At 37.2% G+C, this 22,989-nt stretch overlaps 1 protein-coding gene across 3 annotated transcripts; it reads left to right on the top strand.

Moving 5' to 3' along the window:
• The first annotated feature begins 1,689 nt into the window (after positions 1-1,689).
• LOC117630766 (beta-glucosidase 12-like) lies at positions 1,690-18,325 on the top strand. 3 transcript variants are annotated; one of them, XM_034363536.1, is made up of 14 exons: positions 1,690-1,897; positions 2,054-2,123; positions 2,572-2,630; positions 2,746-2,821; positions 2,958-3,035; positions 3,144-3,231; positions 3,329-3,584; positions 3,775-3,890; positions 4,014-4,237; positions 4,322-4,356; positions 4,484-4,586; positions 4,758-4,866; positions 4,984-5,066; positions 18,136-18,325. In XM_034363536.1, exons 1-14 carry the CDS (start codon positions 1,718-1,720, stop codon positions 18,294-18,296), a joined length of 1,638 nt encoding a protein of 545 aa, XP_034219427.1. In that variant the 5' UTR covers positions 1,690-1,717; the 3' UTR covers positions 18,297-18,325. The 3 variants fall into 3 exon arrangements, with proteins under 3 accessions (XP_034219427.1, XP_034219428.1, XP_034219426.1); XM_034363537.1 differs by lacking the exon at positions 18,136-18,325 and adding an exon at positions 5,296-5,586 and having other exon boundaries at positions 4,325-4,356; positions 4,984-5,254; XM_034363535.1 differs by lacking the exon at positions 18,136-18,325 and adding an exon at positions 5,296-5,586 and having other exon boundaries at positions 4,984-5,254.
• The last annotated feature ends 4,664 nt before the right edge of the window (positions 18,326-22,989 follow it).

Raw genomic sequence — 22,989 nt, 5'->3', positions numbered from 1 at the left:
CATTGTCATACTTTGGCCCTTAGAGATTGACACCTTGCCCGAATTTTGATAAGGTATCTAAAAAGTAATCCCTTTTTCCTTTTTGATTTCATCAATAATAGTAAGCGAATAAATACTATAGCCACTCTTACAGACCTAAAACATTAAATATTTGAAGCACATGTAACAACAAAGCGCAGCCACCTCTGACTTCTTAAGCAGTGTCAACATCTTAGTCTTTGCGAAAAAAATTTAAAGATCGATGCAAATTTAATCCCCGCTCTAGGTCTTGCAAATTTAATATGTTTTTCATGCCACAATTATATGAGAGAAATTGATGTATTCATTAAAAATGATTTCTTCTATCAAGTTTTTCTTTTCTTGCAACTTTTGTTTTTTGCAAATGTGAGTTGGGTTAGTTGGCAAAGGTAGTGTGCCCACATTATGGCACTCGAAATCGATTTCCTCCCCAACTTTTGTTTTTTGCAAATGTGAGTTGGGTTCTTTTCTTACAACTTAATACCTTGATGTATATATCCTTTTAGTCCACAATCTTAAATCTTTCTTTAGACCATTGCGTACTTGTGTTAATTTACAAGTTCATTTACAAAGATGATTACCAATTTCCTCACACTTAGAAGAAGAATAATAATATATAACAATACTTGATTATTCCCTAAAGAATCTGACATCGAACCAGCAACTTCCCTTCTTCTTCTTCTTCTTCTTCTTCTTCTTCCTTTATCATTATTTTCAACAAACTCTTCTTGAGTAGGATCCAACTCGGCAAGTTACCTAATCAAAGTCCAAATCGAATTTCTTGTATTTTTTGATTCCTAAAATACCGCCAAATATTTAAACAATTTTTAATTGGATTGTAACTAATAATGAGACACATTGAATTTGGAAAGATCTCCAAATAGATGTTGGAATTCATTCGGAATTTTTTTTTAATTTAACAATAAATTCATATTTAACATACCTAATTGGTTTATTTAATATAAAATTTATTTATTTATGAAGAATACGTGATTAATTATCTATTATTTTATTATTTTATAAATATATTAGTGTACATACAATTTTATGTTCGAAAAATGACATACCTATTACTTCATTTTGTGAAAAATAATGTTTGGGCCTAAATTCCAATAAAAAATTTTAATTGGATGGTATCTAGGAAATAGAAATTGTAGGGACCTATATTAAACCAGTCATTTTATCATGGTTCTTTATCATAATACGTTATGATATACTCAATTGGAACATGAGTATTTCAACTCAAAATTAATTGGCAACGAGTTAGATTCACACTCTCAACAATCTTAGGTCTAGATGACCAAGAGTTTCCATGAGAGAGAAATTTGTTATGAGCAATTAACGCCAATTGATGGAGATAAGACAGAAAACATTAATGGAGGAGGGTGCAATTAGATTTTCTTTCCAAAACCAGAGGTTAGGGCACGGCGGCAAAACCGGACTCTGAAGGTAGTCCCAATGGAATCTTTGGATTGATTTCTATACAGTAGTATAGAAAAAAGGAAAAAAAAAAAAAGAAGGTCCCAACTTTTCTCTGTCCTTCGCTTTAAAGCCCGCTTGGCTTTACAAAAAAGAAATAAAAATGCTTTTGAATTATTATTTTCACGTGTAGAAGTTATGTACTCCCTCTATATAAACCCCATGCAATATAGCAGGAAGAGCACACCTAGCTCGATCATCAAAAACCCTCCACTCAGTTATGGCATTGCAATTCCGCTCTTTGCTCTTGTGTATGGTGCTGCTGCTCCTTGGCTTTGCATTGGCAAATACCAATGCTGCCAGGACAGATCCACCCATTGTTTGCGCAACTCTCAACAGGACCCATTTCGATACTCTTTTTCCAGGGTTCACATTTGGTGCAGCCACAGCAGCTTACCAAGTCAGTGCATTCTGGGAGCTTAATTAATATTACTCATGAATTTGTTTTAATTTTTTGTTTCATATAGTTACTTTACTTAGCATGTGTCATTTATGAATATTGGCATCTTCATTCTGTAAATCGTGTTTTATATGTATATCTGTATGTGCATTTCAGTTAGAAGGTGCTGCAAACATAGACGGTAGAGGACCAAGCGTATGGGATAACTTCACCCATGAGCATCCAGGTCTGTTGAATCAAACAATCAATTAGTTAACAAATCTTCTATTTTCTATTTTTTTAGGTGACTAAATTGATGATCAGTTACTTCATTTCAAAAGCTATAATAAACAAGCCAATGCTTCATGGAAATTAGTTATTCTTCACTTACAAAGTGCTCAATGGGAACTGCGCAGAAACTATGACCTTACCCTAGATCAAAGAAGATAATTAGAAAGTTGTAAAAAATTGAATAAGGGTAATCATGGAAAATAAAACTCAAATTTTTTAATGTATTAATATATCATTCAAAAATGTAATTAAGAGGAATAATACATCGCACATGAGAAGAAGTGAGAAGTTCCAACCAAGATGGTTAGGTTGAAGGTTGCTAGCATTCCCCTGTTTAAATATCTAGATAGATAAATTACTTTGTATCTTTATTTATAACTAAAATTACATTTGATTAATTGCAGAAAAGATAACTGATGGTAGCAATGGAGATGTTGCTATTGATCAATATCACCGTTATAAGGTTTGAAAATCACATAATTGTATTATGTAGACCTTCTATATTTGAATTTGAACACTACGACATTAAGGATGATATCCTTAATTTTTAGTTATGTACATCTTTTGTGTCATTATAGGAAGATGTGGCAATTATGAAGGATATGGGGTTGGATGCTTATAGGTTCTCTATCTCATGGTCCAGATTGTTACCAAGTAAGTTGATCATCCGCATCCACATATATTATTGCGACCAATCGCTTTAATGTTTAACATCTTTTATTCAATTTAATTCCTATTTCATGATAGGTATTGGCTTATATTTTTCTTGTTTTGTTTTAATTATTATTAGATGGAAAACTAAGTGGTGGAATTAACAAGAAGGGAATCGAATACTACAATAATCTCACCAATGAACTCCTACGCAATGGTGATACAGCTCCCAATCTCATAAAATCCTCCTAATATAACAACAGTACCTGCAGTTGTTTAATCAAACTTCTAATTTTCTTTTACTGGTCATGCTATATATATATAGGTATAGAGCCATTAGTGACACTCTTCCACTGGGATGTTCCCCAAGCCTTAGTAGATGAATATGGTGGTTTGTTAAGCCCTCGTATTGTGTAAGTGGACAAATTCCATCCTTTGTATAATATTGATCACTTAATTATATAAATACTATTATATACAATAAATACATATTTCAATGTGTACACGCAGCGATGACTTTAAAGCATACGCAGACCTTTGTTATAAGGAATTTGGTGATCGAGTAAAGCATTGGACCACACTTAATGAGCCATATACCATTAGTAACCATGGTTACACAATCGGGATCCATGCACCAGGACGATGCTCTGATTGGTACAACCCAAAATGCCTTGGTGGAGATTCGGGTATTGAACCATATTTGGTGACACACTATCTACTCCTTGCTCATGCAGCTGCTGTAAAATTGTACAGAGAAAAATATCAGGTACTTCCGTTAGTCTTTTTTCTTTTTCTTTTAGAAATTGAGGTCCAACGAGTAACTAGTATTATTATGTAACAACATAAGTGGGAATACTTTTTATTTTGAGAAAAACGACGGTTGTAATAATATAATTTTTTTTTTCTTTGCATTAAATCAACAAATTTTTTATTTTTTATTTATCTCTCTGGAGCAGGCATATCAAAATGGTGTCATAGGAATAACTGTTGTATCACATTGGTTTGAGCCCGCTTCAGAGTCACAACAAGATAAAGACGCTGCATTTCAAGCTTTGGATTTTATGTATGGATGGTAAGTGTATTATTAATTTATATATCAACTCATTTAAATGCTTCATTTTTGAATTATAACTTCGGTTAGGTAGCCTGTGGTAGTTTATATAATGTTATAAGTTCACGTTTGGAATTTTCATAGGTTTATGGACCCATTGACAAGAGGTGACTACCCGCAGATCATGCGATCCATTCTTGGTGCACGGTTACCGAATTTCACGGAAGAACAATCTAAGTCACTGAGTGGGTCATATGACTATATTGGAGTAAACTACTACTCTGCTAGATATGCAAGCGCTTATCCTAAGGATTATTCTGTAACTACACCTCCAAGCTACCTAACAGATGTTCATGTTAATGTTACAAGTGAGTACAAATTGAAAATTTCAAGAAATTAATGTAGTTCTCCAAATACTTAGATCCTAATATTCATATTCATTTATGTTGTAGCAGCTGATCTTAATGGGGTCCCCATTGGTCCACGGGTACGCAATAGATTATTAGCTTAAGTTATTGGGATTTTGAGAATTAATAGCTATATATGCATATATTTTGTTTTCCATATACACATAAAGTGCTAAAAGTCTCATTGATCTTCAAATGGGATTGCAGGCTGCTTCAGACTGGTTATATGTTTACCCAAAAGGACTTTATGATCTTGTACTCTACACAAAGGAAAAGTATAATGATCCAATTATGTACATTACTGAGAATGGTACGTAATTAATATTTTTAAACATTAATTAATTGCATCATCAATGTTTCACATTTATGTATAATGGTGTAAAATAAAGTGAAGTGTTGTAAACTCTAAACTTAAAACTAAATGTACATTTTTTCTTCGGTTAAACAATTTGTATGCATTTGATACTGCATTATATTGCAGGCATGGATGAGTTCAATAATCCCAAATTATCACTCGAGCAAGCCCTTAATGATGGTAATAGAATTGACTACTACTATCGCCACCTCTGTTACCTCCAAGCAGCAATGAAGTAAGTTTTTGTCAACAAATTAATTAAGGCTATATATGTTTTGGCCTTCTTACATTTCGGTTATTTAATCACTATATTGAACCAATTATGTTCTTCTTCTTTTTTGGGTGTTTGTAGGGAGGGTGCTAATGTGCAGGGATATTTTGCATGGTCTTTGCTAGACAACTTTGAATGGAGCGAAGGATATACTGTTCGATTTGGTATCAATTATATTGATTATGACAATGGACTGGAAAGACACTCAAAACTCTCGACGCACTGGTTCAAAAGTTTTCTCAAGAGATCCTCAATTAGTATGAAGAAAATCAGAAGATGTGGGAACAATAATGGTAGGGCTACCAAATTTGTGTATCAAATTTGAATCCCGAGGATGGATAAAGTACAATGGCTCTTCCATAGTGGTTGTGCGAGCTGTTTTTCATGTTTTAACTTTTTGTTTGACTTTTTCTGAGTCAGAATAAGTTGCAACAACTCATTATGAGTTAGTTGTCTTTCCTTGTGAGGGTTTAGTTTTAATTTTACTTTATGTTGTCGACATGCCTCATTTATCCAAGTTTGTTGACTTTATGCGGTAGAGGTACTTTGGCCAGTTATGGATATGGTTGGAGGGATACCTTATTGTCTAGGTGTTGTTGATGTATCCTTCATGTGTTTGTATTAGTCCTTGTGATCAGTGCCCTTTACGGCTAAATTATAAATGTAATTTCTACTAAATAAAAACGTTATAAATAAAAATAAAAACTAAAATAAATAGATGTTGAGCCTTGACCGAAATATTTGCTGCTTAAGGCATATAGTTTGTTTTAAGTTGAAATGAACTTAGAACAAGATACTAGTGTATAAATTCTTTATAGATATATTAAAAATTCGAAAGAAAATGCTCGATCAGGTGCTTATTTAAGAAAACGTCAAGTTGGCTATCAGGACAATACTTTTCATCAAAAGAAAACTAATGTTGCTTGCATAATTAATTTCATGTGTACAAATTATACATAGATTTTAGCTTATATATGTTTTAATTTCAATACAATACTCCTTACGCCACGTAAACTTTAGCTTTCTTTCTAAACGATATGATAATTTATTTTTCCAAAAGAAATCCTGCCATTGTGATCGGCCACCATGAGAGACTTTTTTTCTCTGTAATTATATTTACATCTACAATATTTCTTCTTGCGCAATACCATCCAATTTGATCTCACTTGCACCGAATCCCAATTTCTTCTCGCAACTAATTCAACATTTGCTGGCCGCGGCAACCGTCAACCTATTCCACATTTGATCAAACTTACATAAAAACTGTAAACACTTGCATAGAATGTGCATAAACACTTCAATACAAAATTGCATAAACAACATGTACAGACAAGTGCATACATACTTGCACAAAAAGTACACTGAAATGTAGAAATATGAATTAATGGTTAAGTTTTATAACAACCAGCATTCAAACGTCAAAATTGTTCAATCGATTTTGTTCTTGGTATGTTCTAGAGGGACTCACCTCATGCATGACCTATGTTAAACTATCCTCTTAAAGCTCTTAGTGTCACCCTTAGATCGACACCTATGTATAGAGTTGACTAGCAAGTTGCAAACCACAAATTGCAGCTTCAGCTCCGCAATGAGTGTAGAGCTTGCAGATGCAGGAGCACTCACCTCACCTCATAGAATGCCCATCTCATTTCGTATCATCGCACCAAGGCCAGCATTCTTTCTCTCTTTCACATCTAACTAGAACAGCTTCCACCTTTTCTGAGCAGCTAAAGCAATTAATGTTCTAATTGTATCAAGTCGAGCAAATGGTGCAAATGTCTCATTGAAGTCTATTCCAGGCTTTTGGGTGTAGCCTTTAGCTACTAGCCTTGCTTTGTTTTTCTGAACTGACCCATCAAGATTTAGCTTGACTTTATAGATCCATTTGACTCCAACTACAGGTTTTTCAGATGGCCTTTTTACCAATTCCCAAGTATCATTCTTCTCAATCATCTCAAGTTCAATTTCCATGGCCTTTTTCCATGATTCATCTTTGATAGCTTCTTCAAAAGTTTCTGGTTCAATAATACATATATTGCATCTTTCATATACCTCTGTAAGACTTTTGTATTTCAATGGAGTATGATCAATATCATGTGCGCCTTGAGTGTGATCAATTCTTGTAGATTCTTCTTCACTGTCTTCTAATAATACATCATTTGCAGCTGAGTTTTTAGCTTGCATCAGTGTTGTATCATTGATCTCTTCCTCCTTTTCAGACACCATTTCAGTAAGTGGAACTGAAACACTGCTTTCTTGTTGTGTATTCCAATCGCAACTAGCATCTTCATTGAATACCACATCTCTTGAGACAATGACCTTTCCAGTGACAAGATTGTACGGTCTATACCCCTTCTCACAACTGCCATATCCTAGAAACACACACCTTTTGCTTGCCAAGTCCAGTTTCTGCCTCTGTTGGTTTGGGACATGTGCATAGCACAGAGAACCAAACACTCTTAAGTGTTTAATTCCTGGCTTTCTCCACTATAGGCTTGAAATGGCGTTTTCTTGTCCAAGGCTTTAGTTGGACATCGGTTTAGAATGTACATTGCAGTATTAACAGCTTCTGCCCAAAACTCAAGTGGTATACTCTTCTCAAACATCATACTCTTAGCCATCTCCACTATGGTTCTGTTCTTTCTCTCAGCCACAGTGTTCTGCTGTGGTGAATATGCCACTGTAAGCTGCCTTTCCATCCTCATTTCATCACAGAATCTGTTAAATTCATTAGAGATATACTCTCCTCCTCCATCACTTCTCAATTTCTTAAGCTTATATCCACTTTGCAATTCAACAGTAGGTTTAAACTTCTTAAACACATTGAACACCTCAAATTTGTATCTCAAGAAATAGATCCAGCACATTCGAGGACAGTCATCTATGAAGGTAAGAAAATACATGTTTCCTGCTTTTGTAACAGTTTTGCATAGGTCCACACATATCAGTGTGTACCAATTCCAGTGGAGTTGTTGCCCTGCTTTTTGCCTCTTTTGGAAAAGATTTCCTGTAATGTTTTCCAAAGGTACACCCCTCACACACTTCACTTGTGTTCTTAATTTCTAGCAGACCAAGTACCATATCCTCATTCTGCAGTAATTTCAGACTTTGGAAATTGAAGTGTCCCATTCTTCTATGCCAAATCAATGTTGATTGACTTATACTTGCTTTTAATGCAAAATGTAAATCAGTTTGGAGTTTCAAAGGAAAACTTCTATTTCCCTTCATTTGCACCTTGGCCACTAGATTAGAGAGTGAGCAATCATCATAAATTTCTGCCTTGTTATCTCCATAAATCAGGAAATATCCATGCTCCATCTCTGTCCAACACTGAGTAGGTTTTCCTTGAGACCAGATACTAACAACACCTCCTTAATATATCTTTTTCCCATCTTAGTTTCAACCATCAAGCTTCCTTTTCCAATAACATCCACCAACTATCCTGTCCCCATTGCAACTTTTGCTGTTATGCTCCTATCAATATCAGTCAAAACATCTTCTCTGCCAGTCATATGGTTACTACAACCACTGTCCAAATACCATACATCTTCCATGGACCTTTTGTCAGCTACATTATTGACAGAACATAGTTGGTGTAAGGTTACCTGAGTAGCATACTGGAGCTGTTGCTGCACAGGTTTCTTACTATAGCAATCTTTTGCAATGTGACCAAACTTGTCACAGTTATAGCATTTCGGTTTGCCCTTGAATTGACACTCTCCAAAATGCAATTTCCCACAATGTTTGCAAGAATTTTTAGCTCCATCAGCGGGTTTGTTATCCCACTTTTTGCCCTTATCCTTCCAATTCTTTTGATGCTTGCTATTCTGATTTCCAATTACCTTAGCTAATTTGGAATCTACACTCAGACAAGCAAAAGCCTTCTCAGTCTTGTTCTCATGATGCCTCTCCAACCTTTGTGCAAAGCTCTTCAATGAGGCAACCACCTCTTTAACCTCAATCGCATCTAGACCCCTCGAATGCTCAATTACAGAATAAATAGGACCATACACAAGCAATAGACTAATTAACATTTTCTGCGCAATTCTTTCTCTAGACAACTTTTCTCCATAGCCTCTCATTTGATTTATCAGATCAAACAATTTTGTAAGATAAGCAGATAATGATTCATCCTCCCTCATTCTAGTATGTTCAAATTCTCTACGGAGACTTTGTAACTTGACATTCCTTACCTGCTTATCACCATGAAATTCCTGCTTCAAAATATTCCAAGCCCCTTGAGACGATTCTTCATGAGAAATCCTAGGGAAGATCTCATCAGAAACTGCTCCTGAATCAGCCCCAAAGCCTTAGCATATTTCATCAGGATTTCAGTGAGAATCATCTTCCCAGCACTACTCGATTCCTCTTTTTCTTTCTTATTCGCATCAGATTCATCGGCTCCCTTCGAATATGATCTCAACAAGTTCCCATAACCCATGAGATTTGAAAATAGTTTTCATTCTTATGCTCCAGAACTCATAGTTCTCACCATTGAAGATCATAGCTCGTAGCTCACCACCTCCAGACCCTACCATATTAGACACATATCTCCAAGAAAGCAAGTTCGTCAAAAAAGCAGCTCACTTTCTTCACAAATTCAAACGCCCAGTTAAACAATCGAACCTGGCTCTGAGGCCATGTTAGAACAGTCAGACTATGATCTGATTAATTTGGATTATTGGTAGAAGGAGCTCAGGTAAGAAACGAAAACACAGAGAGCTTGGAGAAGAAGATGAGAAAATGAAATCTATTCTCTCTCACTTAGTCACGCACAAGCTGTGCAGCAAAACTATATCTGTTGGGAATAGAATATTCCCCTTTTTACATCATTCAAATCTAACCATCAATTTCACTATCCTATGAGATAGCTACACCTGGCAGAATTCATTACTACAACTAAGAATACATCTCAGCTGTCCATTGGACTGTGATCTAATGGTTCACAGTTACTTCACTACAATTAAATCAAGTAAGCTGGGTGGTAGTATGGGGCTAAATCTTCTTTCTTGCACATGACTCAATTAAAAGTAAATCATGCTACTGGGAAGATGATGTATTGAGAATACATGCTTTGCAATGAGAGCCCCAATTTAAGCACGATATAGAAATTGGACGACGAAAATGTGATTGAAGTATTATTTAAGGACAATCGCCACAACTAAGCAGAAGTTGAGGTTTCACACGTGGACCAACGCGTTCTAATACTATAAAGGAAGTTGAGGTTCACTCCAAAACCAATTGAAAAAAGGGAGAGTAGATCAACTCTTCATAAGCCCTTACTAAGTCCGATGCGGAACATTTTCATCTTCACATTGTCATACTTCGGTCCTTAGAGATTGACAACTTATTCGAATTTTGATAAGGTATCTAAAAAGTAATCCCTTTTTTCCTTTTTTATTTCATCAATAATAGTAAGCGAATAAATACTATCGCCACTCTTACAGGCCTAAAACATTAAATATTTGAAGCACATGTAACAACAGAGCGCAGCCACCTCTAACTTCTTAAGCAGTGCGTTCAACATCTTAGGTTTCAAGTCAAGAGGAGATGCAATAAAAGTGCTGTGAATGTGATCACAAAGCGAATCCACCTTCTCTCTTTATTGGGCTTTGGGTTGGGTGAATAGGTGGGGCAGTAGGCGGATGCGGGTGTGTCTGGTCGTGGGATTTAAAGCTACTTTCTTTTCCACTTATATTACTTGCAGATTAGCCTCTCTTTTCTGGCCACTTGCACATTATTCAATAGTGAAAGTAGTTAAAGTCACTTAACAGGTGAGAGGTAGTGTTGAGATTAAATATTATGCCAAGTTCGTTTTTTAGTGCATTTTTCTGACTACCCTTAAGCCGCACCACCCCTTTCAAAGTTTGGCATATGTAAATGGGTTAATTTCAGTTTGGTATTCCATAGTTTTATTCTCAAGGTACTCCGTAGTTGTACTATATGGCATACCAAACTGAAATTAACCTTATGTAAATTAAAGTAACCATGGTTAATAGTTTAAAGTTAATATGTTTTTCATGCCACAATTATGAGAGAAATTTATGTATTAACTACACTACAAAAAAATTGAGCTATAGTCACCTTTTTTTTTGGTGACTTTTGAAAGCATTGGTCACCTTTATTGGTGACTAAAGCTTTAGTAACAATGCAGTTACAAATTTTGAGTTAGTGAGATTTGTGACCGTTACTACTGGCCTTTGTCACCATTAATAAAGAAAGTGACAAACAATATGTTGGCTTTTTAGATACCTTTACACTTATATTTTATTATTATTTTCATCTTTAATTAGTTTAATAATTTTTTGAATTATGTTTTAAATAATTATAATTTCCTTTTGATATACTTTAATGGCATAATATGACAGGACCCGACCCAATTTTTCACTTTGAAATTTGAGTCAAGTCCTGTACGTGTCCGACACCTGGCGAATGTCGGGCACAAATGACCTTTTTACCCTTCTTGTTTCAATTCTTTTTAAATTTTTCCTTAGACTTCTGCCGAAAATTCGGTATTCACCTGTTAAACAATCGAATAAATCCACACCAACTGCCAGAATAGAATAACCAGGTATTCACCAGCTCCAGTTTTCCACTAAAACTAGATATCAGAGCATTTTCTAAAGTTCACAGAGTTTCAAAAACTTTTCCACAAAACTCTACCTTACTTGGTGGCGCGGAAGCTAGGCATGGCCCGGTGGTGGATCCTGCGCACTTCTACGGCCTGGGAGCGAAAAACCAGTTTAAAGTTGTGAGTGGACAAAAATAATGTTCTTGAAAACAATTTTATAAACATAATAACCCCCATTTAAAATTAAGTAAGGATCTAAATCGAGGGTTTGTCTATATTTCAATACAAGGTATTCAAATAAGCATGTAAACACCTACTGATGAATGTGCTCGTATAACTGAACAAATATGTAAAGATATAAATGCACGAATATCAAAGAAACTGATATAAAATAACTGAAAGTCATAATTGAATAAAAGAAAACTCAAAATCCTTTAAAAATACCACCTATTTGTACCCCTGTCATATCCGTCAATTCCCTGGCAGGTCTCGGGCGCCACGCAGTCTACCGAAGCCGCAAACTGGCGAAATCAGGGGACTATGATCAGCCTGATCTGCCGGCAGATTCCTCGATGACACCAAGTCAGCTCGAGTCGCTCAGGCAGGATGCAGGGGACCGTAGTCAGCCTGATCTATAATCCTGGCAGGTCTCGGGGACACAGAGTCAGGCGAGCCGCAAATCCTGGCACTCACGGTCCGAGTGTCCCCGAAACTCCTGAGACAAAGTCAAGTGCACTGACATAAACTGAAATCGGACTGGATGTCCGCAGACATCGGTCCAACTCTGGGTAATCACCAAATAAAGGGTGGGTACATGGTGGTTCTAAAATAAACTATTTTTAGAAAAATCTAGTAACTCACTGCCTTTTTGTGAAACTGAAATGTTGCTGCTATCTCCTCTGATAGAGTTCTCAAACTCTGCTTTTTATATTACTGAGCTTCAGTAACTAAACAACACGTAAATCAAAGTATTGTACAGCACAAATCACGTTCGAAATGAATAGTTCATAAACCTTTTTCAAGATCAAATAACGACATTAACCCATATAAACTGATTTGTAAAAGCTTATTTGTATAAAATCATTATAAAAATCACTTAAATAATCATTTATATAACTCATGCATATAAAATCGTTTAAGATATAACTCATGCATATAAAATCGTTTATGAAAGAAAGTCCACTCACAGATGGTCCGAGCTAATTGGACCCTTCGAAGGTCCCTCCTGCGAGTCGACTGGACCTCTGGTGCCTGATTATCCATGAATAATAAATCAATAAACTGCTGAATAAAAAGAATTAAATTAAACACCCTGCCCCCGGCTCCTAGAAATACGTGCACTCATTTTAAAGTTACTCTTATGCCCACATTAGCTTTTCAGACATTTAAATCAATTTTGGAAGATCCGACGCTCAGCTAAGCGATAAACTGCCAGATCGGCCGACCCGGGACCAGTGGGGTCCACGATCTCCGATGACCAATCTGGGCTTCTCTGAAGGTTCCTCATAGAGGAGGAACCATGTTCCGCGAGTTGGGTCCGAAACGGACGGTCGGATTAGCCAAAATTGCGTTATCGCTTAAAATCCAAACCCTAGCCCCAGGGGCGATTTCGCAATCCGTCGAATCCTACACGATCCTGAAATCATGTAGACCGACATATCCGAAATTCAGCGCGATCCGACAATTTGACGACACTGCACCCAAGAATCGCGCGATATGGAAAATCCGTTCGGGGCTCAAACGGACTCCGAATCGAGATCCGCGAAATCCTACGCGCTCGTGACGACACGAGGATCACAAAACTGCACAGAATTACTTCACCACCCTCTCCCACGCGCCCCAGCACGCGCGGGCAGATTCGGGTGTCTAAAGCGATACCGGGTGACCGAAAAATCTCGGAACCAAGACTCCAAACTCCTATCCTAGGTAAAACACCCCATTTGGATCACTTTTGTTCTTGGACATACCCCAAAAAGTGACCAGAAACAGTAGATCACGGCGGCCGAAGTTTCAGCCAAACTTCAAGTCGAAAATTGATCGCTTTAGAGCTAAAATCGATCGAAACCCATACATCCATCAGCTAGAGCACGAAAAATAGCTGAGAAACCATGCCTTACTCGATCGATTTGGTGGAGAATTGAAGGAGAAAATCGAGCTCAAAGTTCAAACTGGAAATCCGGCGAAAATGGAGTTTTCCGGCGAGCTCCGGCCACGGTAACTCCGGCGAAGGGTCAAGAAACGTCGGCGGTCGAGTGGTGGTTCGTTTGGTACCAACGGCGGAGTCCAAGTGTGGCGGCCGTGGCGTCAAGGAGAAGGAGGGAAGGTCGGGCGGCTGGAGCAAAAATCGGGAGGAGAGAGAAATGAGGAGAGAGAGAAGGAAAAAGAGTTAAAAATCTGACTTTTGGCCAAATTACCATTTTGCCCTTCGCGGTATTTAGACCATATCTTCTTCGTTACAGCTCCGATTCGGGTCTACTCCGTGTCTACGAACTCGTTTCGCCGTGCTCTACGCAACGGCGTAAGCGGAATTGCCAAATTCTTTCTCGATCAAAAAGTCAATTTTCTCCCTATTAAATAATGCGAGGGCAAAATAGTCTTTTTGCTAGAAGATATTATCCTTACTTTTTAGATATTTTATTTCTTTTTAGATATTTTATTTTGGGTTATTACATAATAACAGTAATTCCATTTTTTTTTCTCTAATAAGATAATAATAATAATTCCTTGGTAATGCACTTCATGTGTAAAAGAGGCCTCTAATATTTTATTTAATTAAATATAAATATTCAATTGATACATAATGGAAATTAAGTAGTACAATATTTTCCTAATGAATAAAAAATATGTACAATCCTATACAAACAATAATACGTACACGCCTAAGAAGACCTATAGCTAGTACTTTCTAATCCAGAGCAACTAAAGTGTCCTCCATCCCTGCAATTGAAGTGTCCACCATCCCTATAAGTAAATCGAAATGACAAAGAAAGAAAGAAAACAATCCCAAATACTAGAAGTTAGTAGATATCCAAGCTTAAGGAATTACAACCTCACCCTCTTCTTTTGTAGTTGGTAGCATCAACCGTTCATTTGTCTATGGTGAAGGGATCTGATCATTGTTTGTAGTGAACTAATAGTAGTTCAAAGATCATAGTTCAAATAAGGAAAGAAAGAGAAAAAGGCAGATCAAAATAAAATAAAATCTAAGAAAATAGAAATCTTGTACTCATCTAAATGAACAACCCCAACCCACCAATGTTCAAAGAAAGAGAAACCCAGATAAAACAACATCTTTAGAACTCAGAAATAGAAAAAGGCGAATTACAAAGAGTATATTAATAAAATAAAATAAATTTAAAAGGACCTGGGAATAGAGGCGCCTCTAGCAATTCCACCGCCCCTTCAGAACTTGATCTTCCTACATCACATAATATCCAAGAATATATTAATATATAAAAAAGTAGAAAAACAAGCTTACACAAAACAAAATACAAGGAAAGCCATGACTGAAGCAAGCCCTCGATCATCTTAGATATGAGACATAACATCTCAAATTTGAGATTTGATCTAAAAGGACCACCCATAGCCAAAGGAACGAGCTAGAAAAACTAGGGAGATAACAAACTCTATCAAAAGCAAGGAGATAGCCAAAACAATGGAGGGATCGGGGTGAAAACCATTGGATCTAAAAAGAAAAAAGGGGTTGCTAGGTTGTTTTGAGAGAGAAGAGCTTACAAAAGAAAGGGGGTTGCTGGGTTGTTTTGGGTTGTCAAAAGCAAGCCATTTAGAAATTCAACCGCCACTATGGAGTAAGAGTAAGAAGATAGTCCTTGAAGAAACCACTTGGGCAAGAACAAACTGTGTTCTTCAAGAGCGCTGGTAGTGGAGCCGCCGCTGGGAATGGATGCGATATAAAATATTCGCAGGGAAGGATGAGTGCGACAAGAAGTTGTACTCTTTTATCAATTAGAAGCAATTGTGAATTGTAATTTTATTGGAGTGTTTTTCTGTTTTGCTAGAAGTATTGAAAAATTAATTTAAATTGTAATAAATTGTTTTCTTTGAATCTGGATAAATTTGTAATACTTTAATGGTTAACCATTGTAATATTTAATTATTTTTTTATACATATTTCCTTTTTGCTGTGTTCTATACATATTTAATTGGATTACTAATTATCCTCAAATATTATATTCAACAAATTATTGTTCATGTGTCAGCTAGCTTACATTTATTATATTTAAATCAATACTCACCAATTCTTTAAAATGTGAGATAATTAGTCACAAATAATGGTGACTAGTAACCAAAGTCATTGACCACTCATTCAAATGTCACCAAAACTATTTTGTTGCTATAAAAATGTGACTAATGCTTTCTTTTTTTGTAGTGTTAAAAATTATTTCTTCTCCCAATTATTTCTTTCCTTGCAACTTTTGTTTTTTGCAAATGTGAGTTTGGTTAGTTGGCCAAGGTAGTGCCCACATTACGGCACTTGAGATCGATTTTTCTCCTCCTAGATTAGAGTGCCCATCTTGTTGCACCTGAACTCGAATTACGCTGATGGGGATTTGAACTTGAGTGCAACAGGGGCGTGCTCAATATCATGGAAAGTAGCCTAACCCACATCTGCAGTATAAAAAATATTAAAAAATTATTTCCTCTCAATTGCATTTCTCCTTCAGCTTACTGCTTATGAATGAAGTTATTTTCTTTCTTTTAATGGAAAATATATAACACAATATTAACTAACTCACTTGTAATTTCCAAACACGTGCTTAAGTAGGACAGAGATTGGAGTGGAATGACATAATCACATGGTATAACAAAACAACGGAGAATAATACCAAAACCATTCTCATAATCCTGAGAGTTAAATATAAAGGCGACGTCGTATTTTATTGTATATGAAATCTTTGTAGAATTTGCACTATAAGTAATGGCTGTTGGACAAAGAACAAAAAAACATGGGTGTAGAATTCAGAAAAAACTTAATACCTTGATGTATATATCCTTTTAGTCCACAATCTTAAATGTGCAACTCTCAACGGGACCCATTTCGATACTCTTTTTCCAGGGTTCACATTTGGCGTATGAAAATACCTGAAGGTTGACCAAAAAAGCCTAGAAGGAAGTGAATAGGTCAATTTAAGATTATAATCAATAAATAAAAATAAACTTCGGTAACAGGATTGATATGGCTTATCAATCCTGAAACGTGCTGAGCATAAAATTTAAAAAAAAAACACACAGAATTATTTTACATGATAAAACCCCATCTCTGGGGAAATCCACGGGACTCCTCAGTCCAACACAAATCCACTATAGAACAATGATTACAAGAAGTACTCACACACTTATCCTAGACACATTCTAGATAATGTTTACCGACTTCTTCGTAACTCAACTTCTGTCATGGGATGATCTTCGTTACTCCTTATGTTGAACGCAATACTGGCCACGATTGCTTCAAGCTCACCGAAGGAAAACCGCCACCACGGTTTTAGTGCCCTCAACCGCATGAGTCACCGAACAATGCAAATGAATGCAATATAAATGATTAAAATATTTGATAAATCACCAAATAAACATAGAATACTTGATGATTTATCTCAAATAAATGCACATCAGTTTTTTCTTAAGAATTCTATATTGTCCACACAAATATGTCAAAAGCTGTGTCAAAACCAAGGAGAGGCATGCTTCTTTTATTCAAAACTTCCTAGTCAGCTGGCAGCACCCGAGTACCAAACCCACTTCAATTATTACTCTCAACTTTTAGTTCAATCTGGACTCTTGTGAAGACCCCAAACAGGAAACAGTATTCAAACATATGAATATTAGTTCAATATGGATTCATAGTGAAAACGCCAACCAGCCAATTTTTAATAGAAAAACAATACCTATTAAAACAAATGAATTAGACTAATCAAGTAGGAGATTATTTCAACATGCAAGTCATAATAGGAAAAGATAATATTTCAACTTAAATCAAAATAGAGTCCAACTAGAAAAGTAATCTTAAGAGATAAAATCTAATCCTATTAAAAATAGGGTTAACATAAAAATACTTGATTGAAAAAAAACTCAAACTAGGAATCCTATCATGAATGCATGATTATGTCATGATTAATTACCTGAAGTCAAGCCTCTCATATCGGTCAAGTCATGCCTCGGATGTATGGGATTGAATGAGTTGTGCCAAAATGTCCAGTAACAATTCTTCACACACTAATTTTCAACCTATGCTAGAGTCTAGGAAATGACAAACTATTTTCATATTAACAATCTCCCCCTTTGGCATTTCCTAGACAAAACAACTATTGCAAATCAAAAGAAATTGCATGGGATTTAACAAATGAAATCCTACTCTAAACTCGAAGCTCTAAATCCCTGCACATTATGAAAAAACAAAACCAATGAAGCATGTGGGAGAAAAAAATGAAATTCAAAGCAAACTTACAACACAACTCCCCCTTAAGTAAGTTTTTGTCAACAAATTAATTAAGGCTATATATGTTTTGGCCTTCTTACATTTCAGTTATTTAATCACTACATTGAACCAACTATGTTCTCTCTTTTTTGGAGTTTGTAGCAGGGATACTTTTCATGGTCTTTGCTGGACAACTTTGAATGGAGCGAAGGATATACTGTTCGATTTGGTATCAACTATATTGATTATGACAATGGACTGGAAAGACACTCAAAACTCTTGACGCATTGGTTCAAAAGTTTTCTCAAGAGATCCTCAATCAGTAAGAAGAAAATCCGAAGATGTGGGAACAATAATGGTAGGGCTACCAAATTTGTGTATCAAATTTGAATCCCAAGGATGGATAAAGTACAATGGCTCCTCCATAGTCGTTGTGCGAGTTGTTTTTCATGTTTTAACTTTTTAATGTTTGACTTTTTTTGAGTCAGAATAAGTTGTAACAACTCATTGTGAGTTAGTTGTCTTTCCTTGTGAGTGTTAAGGATTTTCGTGCTCAACTTCTTTCTGCTGAACGTAACATCGAGTCTCGCATATTAGCCTTATCTCATCAAATGAATGGTCTTATGGCTACTTCTTCATATGAATATGGTTCTAGTTCTCCTTCTGGATATTCTGCTGATCGTGTCTCTGCCTCCACTGTTGGTGCTATTACTACCCCAACTACTCCATCATTTCATGGTTTTAATGGGGTTAAACAGTCTGGTGCTCATGGCAGTTCATCTGGAAGTTATCGTCCCCGTTTTCAGAATCCTTCTCATGGTCCATCCCCGATATCGCATACTCCTGATAGAGGTTTTGGTCCAAGAGTTAACAATGGTCGAGGGTATTCACCTCGCTTTTCTTCTCCTTCCTCAGGTTCTAAGTCTCATGTCATTCCTGAGTGTCAGATATGTAACAAACGTGGACATACTGCTTCTACATGCTATCATCGTATTCCAGAGTCTGGATCGTCTGTTCCTTCCATCATTGAATGCCAAATCTGTGGCAAGAAAGGCCATTCTGCCTTGGACTGATATCATCGTACCAACTTTGCTTATCAAGGATCAGCTCCACCATCTAATCTTCATGCCATGAATGCTCAAGCTACTTCTTTTTCTGCCGATGACTTGTGGATTGCTGATAGTGGTGCCTCACACCATATGACCAACACTTTGTCTAACATGACTAATATTGCTCCTTATACCTCTGGTGACACAATTAAAATTGGGAATGGAGAAGGTCTGTCTATTTCTCATATTGGCACTGCTTCTTTGTCTGGACTACATCTCAATACTATCTATCATGTTCCACAGTTGGCCACCAATTTATTGTCGGTCTATCAGTTATGCAAAGACAATAATTGTTGGGTGATTTTTGATGCATCTAATGTCTATGTGCAGGACAAGGCCACAAAGACTCTACTTTTCCAAGGAAAGAGTCATAAGGGATTGTATCCAATTCCTCAATCTATATCTCCATCCATTGCTATTCCAAAACAACCTTCCTCCGTAATTTCCAAGCAAGCCTTTCTCGGGCAGCAAGTTCATTCCACCTTGTGGCATCAACGGTTTGGTCATGTTTCCAATGACATTCTTCATCATATGCTCAAACAATCACAACTTTCTGTTCACCCTGATGCAACCACTTTGACAGATATTACAGAAGCTGAGGAACCTCGTTTCTTTAAGGAAGCTAATAGTGAACCTGAATGGCAGCAGGCCATGGTTGAAGAGATTGAGGCATTAACTGTTCAAGGCACTTGGATTTTTGTTCCCCGTCCTTCTGGCAAGAATGTCGTCGGGTGTAAATGGATTTATAAGGTCAAACGTAATGCAGATGGTAGTATTGCTCGTCATAAGGCAAGGCTCGTTGCTCAGGGGTTTAGCCAAGAACCTGGTATTGATTTTGAGGAGACCTTCAGCCCTGTGGTTCTTCATACCACTGTACGTATTATTCTTAGTTTGGCTGCTTCCAACAAATGGCCTCTACGTCAATTAGACGTTAAGAATGCCTTTTTGCACGGTGAGTTACAGGAGGAGGTATATATGCGTCAACCTCTTGGTTTTGAAGATGTTGAACATCCAGACTTTGTGTGTCGTCTTCAGAAATCTCTTTATGGATTAAAGCAGGCTCCACGTGCTTGGAATGCCAAGTTCACTGGCTACTTACCAGCCTTGGGGTTTTGTTCCTCTCATTCTGATCCAAGCTTATTTGTCAAGTGCTGATGTTGTGATTCTGTTATTATATGTTGATGATATCATCATCACAGGTTCGAGTCCTTCCTTAATTCAGTTGGTTATAGATGATTTGAGCACTGTGCTTGATATGAAAGATATGGGCACTCTTACTTACTTCTTGGGATTACAGATTACCTATGGTTCTAATGGGGATTTATTTGTTCATCAAACAAAGTATTGCAAGGATCTGCTTAAGAGGGCTGGGATGGAGGCTTGTAAACCTTCAGTGACTCCATGTAAACCTCATTCGTCTGTTTTAAGGAATGAAGGCTCCTTGCTTACAGATCCTACTCAGTTTCGTAGCATAGTTGGAGCTCTACAATATCTGACTTTTACGCGTCCAGATATTGCATTTGCAGTAAATAGTGTGTGTCAATTCATGCAAGCTCCGACTGATGTTCATGTGGGATTGGTAAAACGTATTCTTCGATATTTACATGGCACTCTTGAGTATGGTTTGACTTTTACCACAGGATCTACTTCTTTAACTGGCTACTGTGACGCAGATTGGGCAGGAGACCCTAATTCTCATCGATCTACTACAGGATATGTGGTGTTTCTTGGAAATTATCCTGTTTCTTGGTCTTCTCGTAAGCAATCATCAGTTTCTCTAGAAGTTCCACTGAAGCAGAATACCGTGCATTAGCTAATTGTGTAGCTGATATTGCTTGGACTCGCCATATTCTTCAAGACTTGCATGTCTTTATTCCTGAGGCCACTACACTCTATAGTGACAACCTATCTGCTCTTGCCTTGAGTAGTAATCCTGTTTTCCATTCACCAATCAAGCATTTAGAGCTTGATTTTCACTTCATCAGAGAGCGAGTTCAACGCAGAGATCTTGTAGTTCAGTATGTTCAGACTGAAGAACAAATTGCAGACATTTTTACCAAAGGTCTTCACAGTACCTTGTTTGTCAAACACTGTCACAATCTCAGCCTTAGCTTAAGCCCAGCTGCGATTGAGGGGGGCTAATAGCTGAGGTGTCATGATGAGCTGGCATTAGTTGTTTTCGGTGTAATTTGTGTCTTAGCAAGTAAACTGTAATCACAGTATATAAAGGCTCAACAGAGCTGATGTAATTCATTCAGTGAAAAATCAGAAAGAAATCTAGAATATTCTCAATACATTCTCTCTGTTCTTTTGCTTCTTACTCTTTGTTAACACCGTGGTCCGTGGTCCGGGCCCTTCACGAGAAATGACAATGTTACGGGCCCTTCACGAGAAATGACAATGTTACGCTGGATTGTTCACGGGTTGCAATATTACGCTGGAATGTTCGGGGTCTGGGCAACCCGCAAACATTCCGTGCTTTAAGATTCTTTCTCACAGATAAAAAGCCTTGTGTCGTCTTTTTATCGGAGACCAAAAAAAGGTTGCTTCAGATGGAAGGTGTGCAATGGCAGTTGAGATGGGGTGTTACAGGATTAGGTTTCGATTGTGGAGATTTCGGTGTCATCTCGGTACGTTCTTCGGGTGGTACGTAGGTATTAATACCTATGCCCACCTCAAGAACTGTATCGAGATGCTGCCGAAATTCATCCATGTCGAAATCTAATCTCATGTAGCCGTAGGTTACGTGATAGAACTATGCATTCCCGAATGGGATAGGGCCCTTACCGGAGGCATAAGGTGACATTATAACTTCGCATGAAGTTGTTGTGATTGTTATATTGTGATTATGGTTTCAGGAATTATGAGCAGAAGGTGGATACAGAACCCGAATAGATGCTCAGACGAATACTTGGATGGAATCGAGGATTTTATTGAGTTTGCACGTAGACAGAACCCGGGTGCAACTAGAATCCGATGCCCTTGTAGGAGGTGTAATAACACGTTGTGGGAGACAATTGAAAATGTTGGATTTCATTTAGTAAGGAATGGAATGATTGAGACATATAGCATTTGGAACCTTCATGGGGAACAATTAGACCATGCTTCGTCTTCAAATGCCACAAGAATGGACAATGTTGAACCTATTGTGGATCCTAATGATCAAGTCATGGATATTATAGAGGATGTTTTTCCATTTGCATCGACCAACATCAATAACGAAAGGGAAGATGACGTGCCAACACCAATAGACAGCGCGGAGTTTGAACAATATGAAAAACTGTTAAAAAATGCAAACCAAGAGTTATACCCGGGGGGCGAGAGCTTTTCCGTTCTCACGGCCATTGTAGAGCTAATGCACGGAAAAATAAAGTATCGTATGTCGAACCTGTGTTTTGATTACTTTTTGGGGGTTTTCAAGAGAATGCTTCCGACGGACAATTGTTTGCCGAAAGATCATAAACAGGCAAAGAAGGTGTTGAATGGTCTTGGATTGGGTTATGAAAAAATTCATGCTTGCAAAAATAATTGCATGTTATTCTACAAGGAGCATGAAACGTTGGATACATGCCTTATATGCAATGAGTCGAGGTTCAAAATGACATCTCAGAATAGAACGACTAAGATCCCACAAAAAGTCATGCGTTATCTGCCCCTAAAACCTAGGTTGCAGCGATTGTATATGTCGACGCATACTGCCACAGACATGAGATGGCATAAGGAAAAACGGGTAGACGATGATGTGATGCGGCATCCTGCAGATGGGGGGGCATGGAAAGAGTTCGATCGAACGTTCCCCGAGTTTGCTGCTGATCCCCGAAATGTTAGATTGGGACTTGCCACCGACGGATTCAATCCGTATGGGGTTCTAAACCAACACCACAGCACTTGGCCGATTTTCGCATTCCCATATAATTTGCCGCTTTGGAAATGCATGAAAAAAGAATACATGATGATGACTGTTTTGATAACTG

Source organism: Prunus dulcis, chromosome 6 (genome assembly GCF_902201215.1).
Source record: "Prunus dulcis chromosome 6, ALMONDv2, whole genome shotgun sequence".
Classification (NCBI taxonomy): Eukaryota; Viridiplantae; Streptophyta; class Magnoliopsida; order Rosales; family Rosaceae; genus Prunus; species Prunus dulcis.
Note: the sequence above shows the minus strand (reverse complement) of the source record. Positions and strands in the feature narration are given on the sequence as shown.

Bases quoted from the DNA above. Each gene is read 5' to 3' on its own strand.
- LOC117630766 (XM_034363536.1), top strand. From the start codon at position 1,718: ATGGCATTGCAATTCCGCTCTTTGCTCTTGTGTATGGTGCTGCTGCTC. The intron at 2,631-2,745 runs GTTTGAAAATCA...GTGTCATTATAG, and splicing joins ATCAATATCACCGTTATAAG to GAAGATGTGGCAATTATGAA. The intron at 2,822-2,957 runs GTAAGTTGATCA...AATTATTATTAG, and splicing joins ATGGTCCAGATTGTTACCAA to ATGGAAAACTAAGTGGTGGA.